This window comes from Catharus ustulatus, chromosome 14, assembly GCF_009819885.2.
Source record: "Catharus ustulatus isolate bCatUst1 chromosome 14, bCatUst1.pri.v2, whole genome shotgun sequence".
Classification (NCBI taxonomy): Eukaryota; Metazoa; Chordata; class Aves; order Passeriformes; family Turdidae; genus Catharus; species Catharus ustulatus.
The window spans coordinates 16,373,189-16,394,195 of NC_046234.1; the positions used below are offsets into that span (position 1 = coordinate 16,373,189).

Consider the following 21,007-nt stretch of genomic DNA (forward strand, 5'->3'; position numbering starts at 1 on the left):
ACAGATCACAGCAGCTCACAGCCCCCCATGGCAGCATGAAATGGCATTTTCAGCCACACACTCCGGGGTTTGGTATGAAAAAAATTACATTAATTAATATTTTAAAGAACAGAAACTCAGAAAATCATCTATTTCTGAAGTGTTGTTGTAGAACATGCAGAAATGTGTCCATCCTCTTCCCATGGCCCAGATTAAGCAAAACACACATTTCAGTGGGATTTTCCCCTAAAAGGCTAAACCAGGCAGCCTGTGCCAGCATCACTGTGTCCAAACCCTGCTGCTTGGCTGGGCAAGTGTTTGGTGGGGACCCCACGGTCTGATCCCCACACAGGAGCTGAGCACCTTCACAGTTTAATTTGGATTCCTTGGCCAGGCTCTGTAAAAAGCCTGAAATTCTAAATAATGGTCCAAAAATGGGATGATGTAGCCAGGAGAGTGTGGGTTGCTGAGAGAAGAGAAGGCTGAGCTAAATATTTGGCAGAATTAAGCAAACCAGGAAAGACATGTGGGCATAAAGAAATAATTCAATATTCAATTTCTGGCAGAATTCATGAAATCTGTTTATAGTTCAGATCACAGTGAGCCATTTATTACTATTATGGGAAGGAAGGCCTTGGGGGGGTTGGTTGCAATGGGTTTGCAACTGTTAAATGATTAACAAAACGTTAAATTCAGGTTAATTAACCCATGGTCTTTGACCTGATGGGGTGTCTTATTCCCAGGTGCCATTCCAAGGATTTGGCCCTCCCAAAATGGGCTCTCCTGCTCTGTCCATCCTTGAGGGGCTGGGACCTGCTGGGTGACTCCTCCAAATTCACTTCAAATTCCCCTGAATTCTGACCAAACCCAAAACCTTCAGAAGAAAGAAGTAAAGGGTTTATAATCGAAAATTTCACATTTAACAGAAGAGAGGAGACTGCCAGGGAAGATTGAGGTTAGGGAGAATTCTTCCTTCAAAAAAAGTCAAATGAGCTTTTTCTAGTGAAAAAAATTCTACACAGTCCAAGATTATTCCAGATTTCCAGCAAGAAATAACCAAAAAACAAAAATGAAATAGTGGGTAAAGTCTGAAAATTTTCACATTTCTTGTCCTTCCTTCCCCACTAAAATAACTGCTAGTAGAAAACACTTTTTTCTCCTGTTTTTCTCCTCCCATGGCCCTTTCCCTCATTCCTTGCAGCAGGAACATGGAGCTGCAGTGGCCACCAGTTGTCCCTGCTGGTCACACATGGAGCAACTTTGGTGTCCCCAATCCTAAATTAAACTGGAATATGCTCCTGGTTTATTGGCTGCACCTTCACTCTGATCTCAGTCTCCTCTTTATTAATTACCAGATGTATTTTAATATTTGATTTTTCATTGAGACAAAAATAGTTGTTCATTCTGACAGTTCAAGGCATTTTCCTCAATTCCTGGATTTTTTGCCACCAGGTGGCAGTGGAGCTGCAGAACCTCCCGGCTCGGGTGGGCTTTCCCCAAAACCCCTGAGTTCAGGGTCCCACAACATTTGTTACTAAAGCTTTAGGGTCAGACAGAATTAATTCCTCTCCATCCATGTTCTCTCTGCTTTTCCCCTCCCTCTCTGCAGCCGAAATTCCAAAGCGGGACGGGGGCTGAGCTCGGAGTTGGGGTGACTTTGGAGCATTTAATTAATCAGGAGAATTAATTATGGAAATCTGCAGGGCAGGAGAGGAGCCAGGTGAGCCCGTGGGATCTGCGGGACGCGGCCACATCGCCACTGCCAGCGATGCCACTGCGGGTCCGGGAATGCGGGACACGGGAATTGCGGGGCACGGGAATTGTGGGGTTCGGGAATTGTGGGATCCAGGAATGGAGGGATCTGGGAATTGCGGGATCCGGGAATTGCGGGATCCGGGAATTTTGGGATCTGGGAATTGTGGGGCACGGTAATTGCGGGATCTGGGAATTTTGGGATCTGGAAATTGCCGGCCATGGGAACTGCGCCATCCGGGAATTGCGGGGCACGGGAATTGCGGGATCCGGGGACAGAGGGACATGGGAATTGAGGGATCTGGGAATTGCGGGGTTCGGGAATTGCAGGGTTTGGGAATTGAGGGATCTGGGAATTGAGGGATCCGGGAACTGGGGGATCTGGGAACTGTGGGACCCTGGAATTACGGGATCTGGAAATTTCGGGCCATGGGAACTGCACCATCCGGGAATTGCGGGGCACGGGAATTCAGGACCCTGGAATTTCAGGATCTGAAAATTGCGGGCCCCGGGAATTGAGGGATCTGGAAATTGCGGGACACGGGGGCTGCAGGAACCGGGAATTGAGGGCCATGGGAACTGCGGCATCCGGGAATTGTGGGGCACGGAATTCAGAACCCTGGAATTGCGGGAACCTGGAATTTTGGGATCTGAGAATTACAGGACACGGGTATTTCAGGATCTGGGATTTCAGGATCCGCCCGCACCTCGCTCCCGTGTCCCTGCCCGACCCAGGGGATGCAGCCCGCACCAAATCCCTTCTCAAATCCCTTTTCCGTGCGGCCACTCCATAAATAATAAATTAATTTACATGGGCTGAGCCCTGACGTGGATTTCATTCTTGCTGCGCTGAACAAAACCGAACATTTGCAAGGCCATAATAAAGACAGAAACGGAGAAGTTCATATAGGAAAAGGAGTTAGTTCACCTTTATTTCATTTCTCCATAGTCCCAAACTTGACAGACGTAGAAAAATATCCTTGAGTCAGTAGACAAATTTACCAATGCTAAATAGCCCTTTTCTCTGACCATCTGGGCCACCCTAAATACATTTGTACAAGCATTACTCCAGGGGGTTTCAATAAAAGGTTCTTCTAAACTAGAAACAATAAACTACAGAGGAAAAACTCCAGCTACCAAAGCATGCAGATGAAGGGATCTTCCAAAACTTAAAAAAAAAAAAAAATTTAAGAAAGCAAACCAACCTTGAGATGCATTTGGGAGAGAAAACAAATTAGGACAATTTGAGGAAAAATAATTAATTAAGAGAAGTCAAAGCAAACTCTGTAAAGGATCTGTGGATAAGTTAAAATATCTATGGCACAACTTTTCACCAAAAAAAAAAAATTAAGGCGAAGACCAACGTTTTATATAAAAATAGCTGAGCAGGCTTCTAAAGCAGGAAATCAGCATTTCCAATGATGACTCTGTTAATACAAGATTATAAATACCCTTTATATACACAGAAAACCAACTCAATACAAATGTCTGGACTGTTTCTCCAGGCATCTGGCACTCAAATGCCCAGATCAGGTGTCCTGGACCATAGTGGAGGTACTTCAGTTGAAGGTTTGTAGTAGTTTCTTTGCTACACGTACTGATACAAATCATAAAAATGCAATATAAATAAAGATTTTCACACAGAAACTCAGGAATATGCTCAGGTTACAAAGCTTAAGGAATTGGCCCAGAAGGTAATGATAAAAGATGTAAAATCATCAATTATCTTGTTTTGTAGGCAAAGGAAAACATCCAAGTTATACAATAATATTTAATTTTTCAGATTTTTTTTTAAATGAAAATCATTTCTACAGTGAAAATAAAGCAGAACTTATCATGGCAGAAGATTCATGACCTCTTCAGAAATATACAGCAGTTTGTTTACTTGCCAAGATTATTTAGAAATATTATTATGGGCATTTTCATAAATTTCCAAGCCCATAAATTACCAGTTGCAAGGACATAAACAACAAACCATATTTGTATGGATGTATTTGACTAATTTTCAGAACTATGCAATTGATATGCAGCAAGACAGAAAAACAAGAGCAAATGAAATATATTTGAGAATAATTCCATTAACATTTCAAGTTAAAATACCTTTGTAGAGCTACTGTGATCAAGTTCAGTGTATCTGTGCACATTGTAAATCTGCATCTGAGTGCTCACACACACTCAGAAATTCCAGAAACAACTCCAGAAATGAAAAAATTCCTACTGGAGAAGACAATTTTCCCCCAGCACAACTCAGTGGATTTGTCAATGACTTTTTGAACGGTATTTCACAAAATCTGCAGATAAAGCAGAAGCTCTTGTTGTCCACAGCACAGAAACCTTTTAGTTTATTGAAATTTTATTGATTAAAACCCAGAACCTTCATTTCTGCCTCCTTGTGCCTCATTCCCTCCATCCCCCTTGTGCATCCTGCCACCCTTCCCCTGAACTGCAGGGACAGAAATGTGATGGGGGAAGTTCAAGGAACTCTTTTCAGATGAAATTTGAATACAAACATGGTTTAAATCTACATTTGACCTCAGTTTATTACTGACCCATTTTCATTTAACACTTCAAAATTCTTTCTACAAAGTCTATAAAATTATGCCAAAAAAAGGAAACAACTTGAAACAAAAATGTGCAGAGGTATTTATGAACTGTGATGTCTCAGGAAGTGTAAAATCCTTTTCCTTACAGTGCTGAGATCACTGGTTGCTCTCTCAGATGAACTGAGCAATGTTCTAACAATCACTAATACCAGAATTATGGATTACCCATTTCTCACAGTAACTGCACCAAAACCAGCACAGCCACCCCACCATCCTTCAGCTTTTACAGAAATATCTTCTCCCATTAACATATGCTAAGCTTTTCTCCCTAATATCCCATTATTTCCTTCTCCACACATTGTGATCAACACAAATACAGAAAAAATAGCGCTAAAATAAAAACACTCAGCAAAAACCAAGCACAAACTGAAGGATGCACGTTGGGAATAATTTATTGCCTATAAAAGGTTTTAAAAAAAAATCCTAAATTCACATTTTCTGTGTGGGTTTAAGGGGTGTCACATTTCAGAGGTAGTGTTGTGTAAAATGTAAATCAGAGCTGGAAAAGAGTTATTGACTTAGTTCAGTAACATGGGAAACTGTTCCCAGAGCCAAAGCACTGCCCTGAACTGTTTTCCTCCAGGAACATCCTTGAACAGCTCCTTCAGCCAGGAGGATTTGCTCCTTTGAGGGAAAAGAGCCCCCACAAGCCCAAGGCTCTGCCCTGTTTCTGTTCTGACCAAAGCAGCTGCTGTTTTTCTGAGCAATGAACACTCAGACTAAACTCTGCTCTTCCATGAAAAACACTCATTTTGTTCTGCTGCTCTGACTATTTTTTTCCCCCAAAAAACTTTTCAGCTTTCAATGTGGTCAATGCGGTAAAACGTTCTTGATTACAGAAAACAACGCCCAGGATGCAGCCAGGTGGAGTTTCCTCACTCCCTGACTTGGCTGAGCTGGGAGGATTTGGGGCAGAAAAGGCAGAGTCTGAGCCAGGTTCCAGCCCTTCAGCCCTGCTCTGGGGGAGCTGGGCAGGTCTGGACATCACCTTTGGGCTGTGAATTGTCCCTGTGGCAGGAATTCTGTGCTGTTCCCTTCAGGCACGTTCCTGTCCCTCCTCACAGCAGCAGCACCCCGAGAGCAGAGGCCAGCAGTGACTCTGTCCAGAATGACAAGGGGAAGGTCAGACTGTGCAGGAGTTTGTGCTCAGGGTCACAGCAGATCCCCAAGGGCAGGGCAGGTCCATTCCAAGCAGGGATTCCCATTCCCAAGCCAGGATGTCCCTGATGCTGCTGCTTTGTTCCATCACTTCACCTGTCCGAGCCCAGCAGCAGACACAGCTTCTCCCCTCAGGGAGGACAGAACCAGGACATTCCTCACTCACAGGGCTGCAAAGCCCCAAACTCTTCATTTCACACCTTTTATTGCCTTAGTGGAAAGAAATACTTGGAGAGATTAAAGTGCAGAGCTGCCTCCAGGGCCAGGCACTCCAGAAACCCCTCAAGGTTCATCTGCTCAGGTACCTTTAACCTGCCTCAAATTCACCTACTGGAGCATTTATTGTTTTACTGGAGTATTTCCTGATACTGTTACTCCTGTCAGACCTATGGATGTGACTGAAGCATCACCTGCAGGGAGAGGAAAGGAGGCAGAGCTCCAGGAAAAAGGATTTTACCCTTGAGCAAACAGTCCAGCATCAAAACCAGCTCCCCAGGGAGAGCCTGTCCTGCCTCTGGCTACAGTGTCTGCTCTGGGCTCCCTTCCCACCTGGGTTTCTTCAGAAAGACATCACTGATGTTCCCATGGAAGCTTTAGGAATGAACAACACCAGGGAAGTCACTGTTCATGGGCAAAGTAAATTTGCAGGCTGGTCAAACATTGATCCATGGCCTCAGGAAGGTGATAAATCCACCAAGACATGGCCCTTGTGCTGCAGGGATAATTCACATTAGAGTCACTCACTGAACAGAAGAGGGGTTGGGTTCTGTCCCCCTGAAAAGCACAGGATGAGCTTCACCTGCTGTGGAGGGTTATGAAATGATGAACTGCACTTAATGCAGGAGTTTGTCACCATCCTACAGACAGGGGAAACACCCTGAACCCAAACCCAGCCCTGCTCTCCACCACCAATGGTAACAGTCATGTTGGAAACACACTGATACTGAAAAAAAAACCTGGAGCATTTTCCTCCCCAGATTTTATTATTCAGGGACAGAATTTACACTCTCTTTTCCTGATGATCCTGTAGTGTTAAGTGTTCCAGGCTGTGCTCTGTCTCCCCACAGAACATCCCCAGGGTTGGGTGGGCCTTGACTGCTTTTCTCATGCAGGAGGATTCAGCCTCCTGGAGAACAGGGACTGACATAATTGTTTGTATCTGGCAAACAGTTCATTCAAAATTCATTCCTTCGATTTGTTTGGATATGAAATAGCAGCAAGACAGCAAAACAGGAATCATCAATGGAAGTTTTTCTTGCAGGAGGCAGATGATTTAATTGACCATGAAATTGAGAACTCCTGTTAAGGGTATCCTGCCCTCTGTCATGGGAATTCAAGTGGAAGAAGCAGGAAAACAGGGTCCAAATAGTGGCAAATCCCAGCATTTTTTTTTTTTTTAATTTTGCAAAAAACAAGAGGTTTCATTGTCAGTGGCACAAATTTCCTGTCTAAAGAGAACAGCAATAGGAGCCATTGTCAGCCTGGCATAGCAAACCCTTTATAAATGAGTTTTTCAGAGCGAGCAGAATTCCAGCTCAGCTCTATCCCCCCTCTGAAGGACAGCACTGTCAGCTCTCTCACAAACTCCATCTCTACTCTGACTTTTAATGCCTCAACTCACACACAGCAGCTTGGAACTCTGGGCTTTCTCTGTGGAAGGGAAGCTCTGCTGGGAATTAACAGAATTGTACAGGGGGCAGAACTGAGATTTTGGTTGTTTTAAAGCTGTTCCTGTCCTTTCTGCAGCTGGCATTTAACAGTATTGCTAAAAGCTCCTCGTGCCCAAGGAGAGGAGAGACTCAAAACCTGAAAGAACAGAGCTCACTACTGATACTAAACAAAAAGAGCTGTACAAGAGATTAGGGAGGAACTGATCAGACTGAGAAAACCCTAAAACCCCAGTTTAATCCCAGCTTTAAAGAAAAGAGAGGTGTAAATATTTCCCCAACACTCTGGATTTTCTGAGCTACACCTTGGACCTCCCAGTGAAATGAAGGGGATTACTCACTGCATGAACAAGGACTCCTCAGAGTCAATTATTATTTGGCATAAAAAAAGATCAGTTTTTTTTACCAGACTGAAGTATCAGTGTGAAAAATGCTTGCTGAGGGATATTCAGGAATTGGAGCATCAAGGCCATGAGCAGGCACCTGCAGCATCCCACAGAACCATCCTGGAGGAAAAGAGCTCCAGGACTGAGACCTGCCTTGGACTGCTCACCACTGCCAGGGCCAGGCATCCCTGGACACCCCACTGAATCCATGTGAACATCTCTGCCATCCATTCCACCACAGGAGGGAAGGGATTCAGTGCCAGCAGCTCTGGGAAGGAAGAAATTCAGTTCAGCCCCTGCCTGCAATCAAGGTCACAGTTTAGAAATGGCACTTGCCAAAAAATGCACCAGGCAGGGATCAAACCAGACCTGCAAAACTCACTTCCCAACACTGGGAAACCTTTCAGGATGCAATAACAGCTGTGGAATTCTGACTGGCTTGGCAAACTGGAGCAAAGTTTGTGGAAAAATATTTAACCAAGACTTAAAATAATAAGAAGAACTTCAGCATTCAGGCTTTGACAAACAAAAACTGTGACTACAATCATTAAACTCTAATAAGTGTAAACATCCAATCCCATTGCTACTGTATTAGCAAGTTGTGTCCTGCAGCTATCAGGGTTCCCATTTCCACCTCATTTCTTCCAACACTTATCACTGCTTCCTTGCATTAATAATTTATTCATGATAATTCACTTTTTTCAGTTAGCCTTTCAAGGATTTTTCAGCTATTTTGGTCAGAAAAATGGAAGATTTAACAATCTCAAGTCAGAAAACAAAAAACACTTCAGTTTAATTTCAGGTTTTCAAGCACAACTCAGAGAAAGCCCGTTATTCTATTTGGATCCCCAATTTTTAGTCCACCTACCTGAGTAAAAATGGGGAAAAATATAATAAACAGGCCTGGGGAGCACGTTGAGCTGGAGAATTCGCTGTGTGTCACAGGACATTTGCTTCCCACTCCTGCTCAAAAAGACTTTGCTACAGAGCCAGAGTTGTTCTGGAGAGTCCAAGTTAATCCTACCCAAGGCCAAGCTGCTACCAGTGAACCCTTCCCTCACAGAGTTCTTTTTCCAAAGCCAGCATTCCCCACTCCTGGGCAGTGCAAGGCTGGGAGGAGCTGCCCTCCAGCACAGGCTCCTCCTGCTTGGGCTGGCTCCCTTGGGCTGAGAACACTGCAGAGCCTCTCTGTCCCCTGAACCCTGCACCTCCCATGGGGTTTCTCTTCTGTCTTTTCCCAAAAAAAGCCATCACAAACTGTCTGAGGCGTTTTTCTCTGACAGGGATGAGAGGCTGAATGAGGTATCGTCGGGCTCTGGGGATGTGTGGTTGAAATCCATTTCTTCAAGATCAGGAGGTAAGTCTGAAAGCAGAGCCTACAAGGGAAAAACACATCTAATATACATGATATCCATAATATCTAACATATCTGATATACATTATACAGTATATACATTATTAGGTGTGGTTTGGATGTCAGCAGTGCTTTAAACAAAGGGTGAGAAAATGAATCGAGTTGTACAATCATAATTTGAGCCTCTGGAATAAACCCGAGGGAGGGACACAACACAAAAAGGCAAACATCTTCTGATATTAAACACAGATATTAAACCTGCTCCAGGATTTACCTGCTGCTGTTCCTTATCATCTGATTTAATTGCAAGTATCAAACTCCGGGTAAATGTCTGCAGTTCAAAATATTTCTGTTTGTGGCTCTCCAGCTGACTCTCAATGAACCTGACTTCTTCATTCTGTGGGGAAACCAGAGAGTTCGCAATTATCTCAGAGCTAGGCAATCCTTTAGGCTGGAAAAGCCCTCTAAGACTGAGCCTAACCATTCCCCAGCAATGCTTAGGCCAGCACTGCACATGTGCCCAAGTGCCACATGCACGAGTCTGTTCAATCCCTACAGGGATGGGGACAGGAATAACCACACCTGAACACCCCTTGTTAAAACTAAATTGTCACTAAAAACTATTTTTAGTGACAATGACAACCAAAGCACAGATTTCCTAGAAATGATCAGGGAAGAGGCAGCAAATAAATTCCATTATTGCAGCAGAAGGCTTGACACAAAAAACAGGGAAATGACTTGAAAATTCCTCAAAGCTACCACAAATTAAAAGATAAAATCCTCCAGTGCAGCTGGGTTTGATGTGGATCAAGTGTCAGCTCCCCAAGCTCCTCAGGATCCCTGGGGTTACAGAATGACCAGGAATATCACAGAGTGACTTTGGAAAGGACCTTAAAGATCATTTAAACCTCCACAGAGTTATTCATGGCTGGAACTGGATGTAACACATTACAAAATGAGGAAATATCAATAATTTGTGTGCTGTGGCTAAAAAGGCATTTCCCAATCCAGACTTGCCAATCTCTTAATTAAAAATTCAGATTTGGTAAGTATTTCTGTTTATTCCAAGTATATCTTCTCTTTCAAACTTATGGGATCAAAATGCTAAACCTGTTGATGAGTGCAGAGTTCCAAGTAAGTTTCTCTGGTTATCACCTTTGCAAAGATCATGAAAATCAAACTGTTTAGGTTACAAGATCAAAGGCATTGCTCATTTTTGCAGAAGGGTTCTGCTTAATAACACCAACTCATGAGAGAATAATGAAAAAAATACTATATTCATGCTCACACTGGCAGGAATTCAGCTTTAGTAGACATGAAAAACTTTGACTACATGATGCTCTAAAGGTTTGCAACAGATCTTTAAAGCTGGATGTATTTTTGTTTGCTTTTTCCCCAGAAAATTCACATTTTTCAGTGAAAGCACTGCTCACCACACTGTTCCAGGTGATAATTGCTCTGGGAATGAGAGAGGAATATTTAGGCTGCAATTCTGAGGCTTCCATAAAAAATCAGCTGAATTCTTCCCAATGGATACTTAGCAGTTGCCTGTTTAGCTCTGGATTTTGCCCAGCCCAGGAAGAATTCAGATTCAGTAATCAGTGCTGTCAAACAACAAGGCTGGCTCTGCAGGGCACTGTCACAACAAGCCTCTCACTCTGCTGACAGGTGACATTAAGAAAAGGTCATTCCCTCTCCTGATTCATTCTCCACTGCCCTTCCCAGGAAAATGCTGCTGGAAGGAGGAATTTCTGTTCTGAAGTGTTTATCTGTTTATTATTTTGGTAATTGATTACTGTCAGGAGAACAGACCTGGTTTCTAAGGGAAAAAATCAATAATGGAGGTAAAAACTCAAGGAAATGTGGAATTGTGGCTGGGGAGAGCAGCACAGACACAGCCCCCAGCCTTTGGCAGGATCCAGGAGCTGGCAGGATCCAGCTGCTTCTCCTCCCTCCCACAGCCACCACTGCCCCATGTCCTGGGGAATGATTTCTCCTCAGATCCCCTCATTCCAGCAAAGGATTCCAGCTCAGTCCCTTCCCAAGCTGGCAGTACCAGGAAATTGCTGCATTCCAAGGAACAATTCTGGAGTGGCTCCATAAATCCCTTTGTTGGGACACATGGGGGGAGCTGCAGCTCTGTAGAAATGGGGTTTTCTTGCCTCTCTTTGGGTTAAACAAGGATAAAGTGGCTGGGGTGGGATGAGGGCATGATCTGCACAGCAGAGGAACTCAGCATCCCACAAGTTTTGCTGAAGAATTCCTGACAGCTCCACCCTCTGACCTCCCTGGGGATTATCCCACTGTCCCATGGCCCCATCACTCACCTTATAATCCAACAGAGAACTCATCTGATCCACTTCAGAATTGCTGATCAGATCACTCTCTTCATCATCCAAAATTTCTATTTTCTGAAACAGAAGCAAACAGCTCATTCCAACTCACAGAGGAGACAAATGAACGAGGATCCTCATCCCAAAGGGGCAGGAAGGAAGAAGGAAGAAGGATGAAGGAAGAAGGATGAAGGAAGAAGGATGAAGGAAGAAGGCAGGAGAGCTCTGTGCTAGCTCCTGAGGAATTCAGAGCCCCCATTAGATGGCAATCATGCACCTCAGGCAGGAGATGCAGCAGGAATGGATGGGAGCTGCTGCCATGGAGACTGGGGCTGTTTACACAGGAGGAGCTCCCTGGCCCAACTTTTTGATTTTAAGTTGCACATTTATCCCCTCCCAACCCCTGCTCTGCTCTGTGGTTGTAAAGGAGGGTCTGGAAGTTTATCCCTCTGGATAAAGCAAGTCCTGAGTTACTCCTCTCCTAAAGAATGGCCACAGTGCAAGGGAAATGCCCTCAGCTGGAGGGGATGCTGATCCAAAGGACACCTCCAAATGCAGAAATATGGACATTTTCACCTAATTCACAAAAATTTGGGGAGTTTTTGTACTGGGTTTCTAAAAATACCAAAAGCTCAGTGCTAAGGCTAAGTTTAACAAAGACTCAGAAATACATCCCAAGTTTCTTTGCTGTTTTTAATTGTTTTGAGAGTTGTGAACATTTATGAGTCTGTCTATAATAAGTCAAAGCAATTTTCCTACTTTTTAGGATTAACTCTGTGTAGGGAAGGACCCCTGACCCAATCCATGTCCATGGGTCATTCCTGAGGTGTTGCTTTGATCTCCTGAGTTCTGCTGCTCCATCAGACCCTCAGGAACACTCAAATATTTTTGGTTTGAGACTCAGCTTGAGGAAAGAGTCTCTAAGTAACAGCCCAACATTCACATTCCCCTTCTCAGACTCTTTTTAAGATAGGAGGGGAAGGAACAGAGTAGAATTTCAAATAGGAAAATCGTATCTCTCATGCAAATACAATGTATTTTAGTCCCATTTTAAGGGCATTTTAAAAAAGTTTTGTTACAGTGTTTTCAGAACAAAGTATGAAGAAACTCTTTCTGGTTTTGTTCCATTGCTGTATCAAATAACAAAATCTGGGGCTCAGGCAGGTTGGGGAGTTGAGTTTCTTGGACACCATCTCTGCAAACCATTTCTACTGAAGTTTTTAGGGATTTTTCCTGCTGTGTTTTAGTATTTTTAGCACAGTTTTAAAGCTCAAATAAGAAGGACTTTTAACACACACACAACTAAAGTTGTCACCTAGTGCAAACCACAGGTGCTGGACAACCTCAACATTAATTAAGGAGTTATTAATTGGTGGAAAAGGAATAGTAGACATACCACATTATCAGTGGAAACTGGATTCTGGTCATCATCTTTGTGGCCAATTTCTTCATTTTGAAGAGCTTCATTTGTCTCTTCTGCAGAAATAAATTGGTTTTGTCAGATTTCATTCCAATTTTATGCTGAAGGACCGTTAATGGTGTTTACCACTAAATGTCACAGCTGCTAAATCCAACAGCAAAGTCATGGTATCAATGTCTAATCATAAACACAACATCTGCCTTATTAAAAAGACATCTTGTCACAAGCATTTCAACCCAACTGTGACCTGAAACAAAACAAAACTCTCAGTTATTCTCTGTACCAAAACCTTCCTATTTTTAGGTTCAGGTTGGAATATCAAAGGTGATGAAGAGTTTCACATCAGAGGTGTGCAGAAGTTGGGTTTTTTAAAATGAAAATAAATTCTCACATGAAAAATCCTGCATTCCCTGAAATTTTGGGGTACATATCTAAATCCCACTTACCCCTTGCAGACACTGATGGGTTTTGAACCAGAAACTGATCAGATTATGAAATGTTTATTCGCAGTGAACCTAAAGTGCTTTTTTATGTATAAACACTTGAAAACAGAGCAGATTTTACCCTGTTATTTCAACCACAAAGTATGAGATGATTCCATTGACCTTAAAGGCCCAGGAGAACACAAAACCCAAAGAAAGGGAAGTTTATTTACCCCTCAAATGAAGTTTGTTTCTCAGATTTACTTGACTTCTGCATATTAAAACATAAAATTAAATATAAAGAGGAAAAGAGGGAAGGGGCAGCAAGGTTCAGGTGATTCTAGGTCTGTCCCCTCCACACAAACAGGGATAACAGGATTTCCCTGGGATTACCAAAGACAGGCCAGACCATACAGAGCCATTTAATGGCTTTAAACAACTTTTAAGTTAAGTATCTCTAAAGTGAGCAAAGTTGATTAGAAATTGTTTCAAGTGAACTCAATCTGCCAGTGAGTGGCTCCACAGGACAATTTGTGCCAGGAGCACGTGGGATCAAACAGGAGCAAGGGAGGGTGAAGGTCACTGGCTGAGGATGCTCCTCAGGGCCCTGGGGACATCCCAAGGAACTCTGTAACCCTGACAGCCACCCCTTGGGGTCACCAGCTGAAGGAAGCAGCTCCCTGCAGCATTCCCAACTCTTAAATATTCATCCTCAGCTCACAGAACCCAGCACAGCCCTAATGGCCTCTCCTGTATAGTGTGGATGCAATTAACATACAATTAAAAATGGTGAGGCAATATGAGAGCTTTAATGATCCATTTTGCATCACAGCACAGCTTATTTTTTTTTTTAATATTTACACACTACATTTTAAAAACAGAAGGCATCAACTGTTGCTCTAGGTGACCAAAAATTGCTTTTGTTTGTCTTTCGGTGTGGTTTTTTTTAATAAATTAGGACCAAAAGCTACAGTTCTCAACCATGAGAACAATTCCCTATCTGTGACTGAACATAACCCAGGAGTATTGGGGGAAATATTTTCCAGGAAGTTCAAAACCAGCTGAGCTGCAGCAGTGAACAGAAATAATTGTTGTGGGAGAATAAAGGAATGAAATGGGATTTCTGGATGCTGTGGAAATCCTGTTGTTTCCTTGCACTTGCTCAGGCTTTGACACCAATAACACACCCAAGTGTTCAGCCTCCCCTTGCCTGACTCAACAAACAGGGAGTTATTCCTCATTTCAACTACAGACACTTCACACTTGTCCCTGTCACCATTTTCTCTCAAGCAGATCTGACTTAAATCAGCTCCTTCCACACCTCAGGCAAATCAAGGACTCTGAGATTCCTCATCTCCCTTGGCTTTCAATCACTTGACCCAGTTCTTTATCATCTTATTCCCTCTGCAGCCAAGTATGACAAGGCTCTCCCAAACTAATTCCCAGCCGCTCTCTGCTCCCCTGGCTCTTCCCTTTCAATTGTTCTGAGGAAATGACAGGATCAAGCCTGGCACACTGAGCTGCAGCAGCAGCAGGCCTGAGGTCAGACTTTCTTTAGGCTGGGAGAGCAAAGGCTCCATTGATCTCCTTTGAGCAGAAGCACAGGGAGCAATTAGTGAGTGGGGGATGTGCTGGGCTCGTGGACAGGAGGGGCAGGAGGCATCGATCCCATGTGCTCCTGGGAGGGAAAAGGGAATTAACTTGTAGGCACTTCTCAGTGCAGATGCTGCAGTTTACTGAGGACACCTCCTGTGTGTGCAGTTCCAGGGCTCCTGAGCTGTCCCCTGCTCAGCCTTTGATCTGCTGCTTGTGTTTGCCTGTCAGACAGAGCAGCAGGAGGCCTGGGCAGCTCCTTGATCCAGCCTGAGCTGAGGGGTTCCCTGCCAGGAGAACTGGGAATGCACAGTCCCAGCAGCTCTGCTCAGCCCCAGCAGCAGCTCCAGCCCCAGCAGTGCCTGGGGTGGCTCAGGATCACAGGATGGAACCATGGAATCACAGCATGGATTGGGATGGGAGGGACCTCAGAGCCCATCCAGAGCCACCCCTGCCATGGCAAGGACACCTCCCCCTGTCCCAGGGTGCTCCAAGCCCTGTCCAGCCTGGCCTTGGACACTGCCAGGGATGGCCATTCCAGCTGGCTGGGAAGAACTGAGCAGTTGGCAGAGAGCATTTTTTAAATCTGGCTTCCTTGGGAAGTGAGGCTTCCCCACATGTACAGTGTGCCCAGCTCTCACCTGCACCAGCAAAACGTGAACTCTTGGTTTCATTTCAGATGAATCTGGCAGAAATGGAGCTCTTATGATCAAAGGTTTCTCCAGTCTTTGTATTACAAACCCAACAAAACTCAGAGACAGAGGTAGAAGAAAGAGACCAAACAGTACCTTCAGCCCAGGCGGGGTGGAGCACTTGTGACTCTGTCAGACGTTTTTGAATGTGCACAACAGAATCCAAAGCATGCACACTGCACAAAATCGAAAATATAGGCACAGTAGTAACTGCATTCCAAATACCTTGTGAGCTTCCTTCAGATAAGCAGATTGATACTTCATCATTCCTATCATTATCATCCCCCACTTCAGTAGCAGTTTCCTCTCCTGGATTAAGTGCTGATTTAGAAACAAATTCAGATTGATCAGAGAAATCAGCAGGACCTCCTCTAGGGGGTGGGACCTCAATCCCCATTAAACGATATTTCCGTCTTCGATTCCCAATCCAAGTCTTGTAAGAGAAATAAACATGAATGATATCAGAAACTATAACAAAAGCAACAGGCCCCCAACCAATTGACATCAGCACATCTGCCCTACAGGAGCAAGAGTGCAGCCAGCACTTCAGGGAGATGATTATTCCCCAGTATTTGACCCTCCTGAGGCTCCTTCCCAAAATCCTGTGTCCAGGTTCAGCTTTCCATGACAAACAGGAAGGTGCACAGCAAAAGGAAAAGAAACAATAGCCACAAGTGGCAGCAAGGGAAGCTCTGGTTGGAGTGAGAATATAAAAGAAAAAATAATTTACAGTGAGGCAGAGGGACAGTTTGTCCATAGGAGCCTTGGGGGTACTCAGTGTTTCACTGGACAGCATCCTGAGAAACCTGACTTGATTCCAAAGTCAATCCTGCTCCAGATAAAGAGCAGGACTAGGTGACTTTGTAAGGTCTCTGCCCACCTAAATTATTCAACAAATTTAACATAAGATCTTTGATCCAGGTTCTCCTACTCTGCAGCTTCCATAAGGGGACTGAAGCACTCAATGACCCAAACCCTCCCTGCTCTGGGATTTCCTACAGCACAGAGGGAACTGGCCAAGGTGACAGATCTACAGCACCCCCCTTGGAGGGCAAGAAGGAATTTGGAAGAACAAAGCTCAGAGCAGCTCATCCTTCAGTCCCCTTTGGCTGTAAACCAGAGGTTTAGGAAAAGTTGTTTGCAGTGAGTGCAGAGGAGCACACTGGGAACTGTCTGGGAGATGAAACCAGCCCAGGGAACCTGCAAACCCTGCCATGGTGGGATGGAGATGCATGCTCTGAGTTCATCTTACATCAATAAAACTGAATTTCAAAGGGAAAAAAAAAAAAAGAGGAAAAGACCCACATTCTAAATTCTCCAAGTGGATCTGTACACCTGGTCATTAATTTGCCTTCTCTGATGAAGAAACATTTACACTAAAAATTATTAAAGATTCAGAGTTTAACGTGATGTAAAAAGAATTGTCTACAACTCTTCACCTCCTAAGGCTCCCCCTTCCCTTGTGTCACACAGGATTTCAACTTCTCATCTCAACTCTGCTCAACAGCCCCTGTCCCCCAGACCCTTTATTCCATCAAATCAACCAAAACTCCTTCCCAGAGCCAGGAACCTGTTTCTTTACCACCTGCTACTCCCACTCTTCTCAAGCTGGGTCTCATCCCCCTTCCACACCATCTACACCCCCAGAAACAGGAGCAGCAGTTCCTGGGCTTGAAAACATGATCAGGCCGTGGCAAAATGCACATCCTGTCCATGAGGCCTCTGTTCCAAATGAGTTTCCCAAGACATTAAAATATTTTAGGATTTTCTTTAAAGACACACTAAACATCACTCTGGTCTGATTTCAGAAATACCAGACCTGTTCCTCCTTTTCCTTCTGAAAAATTTGAGTAAAAAACATTTTGCTTATAATATCTTGACTACCAAAGAGAAAAAATAAAGGAATATTAACAACAGTCCCAACTACTAAACTCAGTTGCATGCTGTACCAGCCTTGGAAAAAAACCCCAACCTTTTCAAGCTGCATCTCTAACAAGCTAAAAGATAACATGCTGAACACTATTTTTAGCAAATCATTTTTGTTGGCTGGTATTTGCTTTCCCATCTTGCTGATTTTTCTCTTTGAAGAATGCACAACAGGTATGCAGAGAACTACCTAGATAATTTTTTCTAAAAATTAAAGAAAACTCCCCACACAAGCAGCCCTTTGAGACCTGGGTCTCTTTTTTCCAAGCAGTGTATTGCCATTCTTTAAATTTTCCCATCATCTTGTGATTTTAACAAACAGAGCTAACAAAATTTAAAATTGAATCAATCTCTCTTTTTAGTGAAAAAGGCACTTGGGAAAGGCAGATCTTTTTACAGACTTTTCAAAGCAGAAAATCTTTCATTCAACATACTGAGAATGTCAGAGAAGATGAACATGTTTTGATAGTGTCTCAAATTAAATGGGGAAGAGAAGGTTCCACATCCTGTGTGCTCTGCTGAACACAGAACATTTTGGAACAGAAAAACAGTGAGGGCAAGAGCAGACTGGAATTGCCAAGTGGGAAATCAGCTTGAGATTCTACCCCTAAAATTCTCCTAAAACATTTCTAGCAAGGTGTGTGAAGTGCTTGGGGTCATTGTGAGTCTGTTCTGGTGCTGGTGATGCCAGAGCCTTCCCTGGTCTCTGCCCTGAGGACAGAAACATTCCAGCAGGTGGGAAGGTTTGCACAGAACCCCAGTGTCACCCCTTGTGTGCCAATGAGGATGTTCCCAAAGGATCAAACCAAGGGAGCCTGGCTGTCACCCTGTCACCCATGAGGTGCTGGCAGGGGGAACAGCTTCACCTTCCAGACAGCAAAGTGAAGTCCTGGGAAAACAAGGAGCAGCTTTGCTCTCTATAGAGAAGAGAGTGATTCTCTTCAGTCTCCAAAAGTACAACTGGGTTTCAAAAAATTCCTCTGTGCCCACAAAAACCAATAATCAGATTGGTGTTCAACCCTAAAAGCAGCTTTGGAACCATTGGGATGCAGCAAGGCAGAGGTCTCCACAACAGGAGAGTTCCCTAAGAGCACTCAGCCCTGCTTCTGCAGCAGTGTCAGGAATTTAGGAAACAGGTGGAAAAAGAGGGTGAAAACTGAAAGGAAAAATCCCAATTGCCATGCCTGTCAGGAGGGAAAGGGAGGCTCCTGTCCTCTCTGACTGCAAACATTTCCTGAGGCTGGGATGAGGGGGTGAGACCCCAGAGGTGCTGCTGGGTGTCTGCTCAGCCAGGACTCAGCAGCAACATCCCAGCCTCTGGAAGAGATGATGTGCAGAGGTTCCTTGGGAGCCAGGTGATCTCCAGCACACCTGTGCCTCCCTCAGGCATCTACAGGAACCATCAAACTGAACTGATCCACAATTCCTCCATCCCACCTCAACCTGCCCTCAAGACAGTCTTGTAAAATTTTCTTTTCCTATTTTGGAGCATTTTCTTTCACACAATTTTCCCTATAAGCATGAATGAGAAGTATTTTCCCTGTATCTTTAGAAAAGCCCTTTTTTGGTGTCTTATTAGCAATATAAATAGTACCCTTCAGTCTTCTAGGATCTCCCTCAAGAATGTAACACTTTTACTTAAAATCTTACTCAAGAGAATGTCAAACAGCTCGTGGTGCTGCTCCTGCTGCTGATCAATAAGACTCTCACCTGAGGGCTTTTACTAAATATAGACTGCAGAAAGAGCAGGAGAGCATTTCCCAACATGGTCATTCATTATGTAATACGTGAAATCTATTTCAAGCTTCCTCATGCAATTTTTAAAGCCTTTCATCTGTCCTATTTCTGCTCCTGCCACGAGATAAGGGAAGACTCCGGATTTCTTACCCGAACTATTTCACAGTCAACATTTAATTCTGCAGCCACAGCTTCAATTTTCTCTCTGCAGACTGAGCCCAGGCTGGTCATGCCATTGTCCCAGTATTTCTTTAGGGTAGCTAAGTCTCGGTCACTAAATTGTGTGCGGTCCTGTAACTGCAAGATAAAAAAAATACTGTTAGATTGAAAAAAAATCTGCTTATCCTGAGCATTCATGTCCAGAGGTTCCCACACAGTAACACACACATTCTCCATGGCTCTTCTTCTCTTTTAAGTCTCCCTTAAGAATTTTTTTTATTTCTTTTTTTTTTTTCTTCATCCAGGCCACTCCAGAGTTCTCAGGGATTTGCTGTAAAGGCAGTGGCAGCATTAACACGAGTTTAAGGTACTTCAGCTTTGTTTCAACTCCACCTGATTTTTCTGCTAATTTGTTTTATCTCATTCTGTAAGACCTTACTGAAAATAACTTTTTTCCCCCCTTGTGCTGTTTACTCTCTCCACCCAATTTATGCAAATTACTCCTTAAAGGCTTTTCAAGTTTCTCACCCTCCCCCCTTAAAGTTCTTTTATCTTACTGCAAACTACAACACATGCATAATTCAAAGGATTCTGACTTCCTAAAGGGAATACTTTAATGTTTATGTGGTGAGTTTGAGTTTAAATTGGTTCCACTGATTATCTGTGAGCTCCCAAACTCTTTGTCTACGTTTATCAAAACGTGTGATATCGGATCAGTGATAAAAGAAATAACACTGAAAAAGAATTCCTAAACATCTCACCACTGTTTGAACTGGTGTGAGCATAGAGTGTATTTCTCTAGTAGAGCTTCCAAGCTCTATCAAAAGCTTTTCACACAGAATTTTATCTATCATCTACAGTTTCATTACACCAATCCATGTTTTTCACTTCTGCTCTTCATAGGATAGAAAATCAACCACAAAGTCTGCACTGGTAACTTGCAGCCCATGTGCCACACGTGTCATTATTTCAGTAGCTGAATTATGTTCACGATTTCAATAGCTGAATTCTGTGTTTGTTCATTTAAAAACCGTTAAAAGCTAGAAAGAAATAATTTTAAGTGGAATAAAAAGTAATTTTACAGAACTAGGATCATTTGACAATCTTGTACGCTCCCCAGTTCTACAATCTTCTGAATATTGTAATTGTTGCAATTTTCTTCTCTTAAAAATTACTATTTCTCAAAATGTTGGAAGCACTTGAGTCTCTTCAATGTATGAATACAAAATAGGGGCATCAAACCTTTGTCTTCCTAAAGCAATCCCAGCAAAAAGATGCACCAGATAAATTCAAATATTGCTGATTGCACTTGATGATCTTAGAGTCCTTTCCCACAATTAATTAAGTGCCTACCAGGCACTCAGAGTTTTTCCAGGCTGCAGCTCCACCATCCAGACTGGAATCAGAGGGGCTCTTCCCATCCCACAGCAGAGTGGGGCTGGTGAGGGGCGCCCCAGACACCCCTGAGCTGCTTTGCTCTGCACAGCCCTGGGCAGCCCAGCACAGGAGATGCTCCTGGGCAGAATGTCCAGGCCATATTCATCCAAAATGAACCCACTGGCTGCTCTAGGCTGAGCAAAGTGCAGCTCCAGACCTGGGCAAAGCCAAATCCAAACCCCGGTGCCCGCTCGCCGGAGCCGCCGCCGCTCTCGCTGCACGCCTGACCTGAGCTCCTCCTGACTCCAAGGAGTTCAAGGAACAGAGGAACAGCCACCTCCTGCATCACTGCAGCAAGAACTCCTCTTATAGCTGCTGGCAGAAGAGACTGGGACTTGGGAAGAGCTCTGCCCTGTGGCAGCCCAGTGCCCAGGAGAGGGAAGGCAGAG

General features: G+C 43.9%; 1 protein-coding gene across 2 annotated transcripts in view; it reads right to left on the reverse strand.

Annotated features, from left to right (window-relative positions):
• Positions 1 to 2,632: 2,632 nt before the first annotated feature.
• Positions 2,633 to 21,007, reverse strand: part of HDX (highly divergent homeobox) — a 38,511-nt gene continuing 20,136 nt past the window's right edge. For both annotated transcript variants that reach the window (XM_033072289.1, XM_033072288.1), the window contains 6 exons: positions 19,173 to 19,319; positions 15,585 to 15,792; positions 12,629 to 12,708; positions 11,227 to 11,310; positions 9,174 to 9,296; positions 2,633 to 8,921 (listed from right to left, as the gene is read on the reverse strand). In XM_033072289.1, coding sequence (XP_032928180.1) covers positions 8,796 to 8,921; positions 9,174 to 9,296; positions 11,227 to 11,310; positions 12,629 to 12,708; positions 15,585 to 15,792; positions 19,173 to 19,319 — 768 coding nt within the window. In that variant the 3' untranslated portion in view covers positions 2,633 to 8,795. The remainder of the gene's footprint in view (positions 8,922 to 9,173; positions 9,297 to 11,226; positions 11,311 to 12,628; positions 12,709 to 15,584; positions 15,793 to 19,172; positions 19,320 to 21,007) is intronic.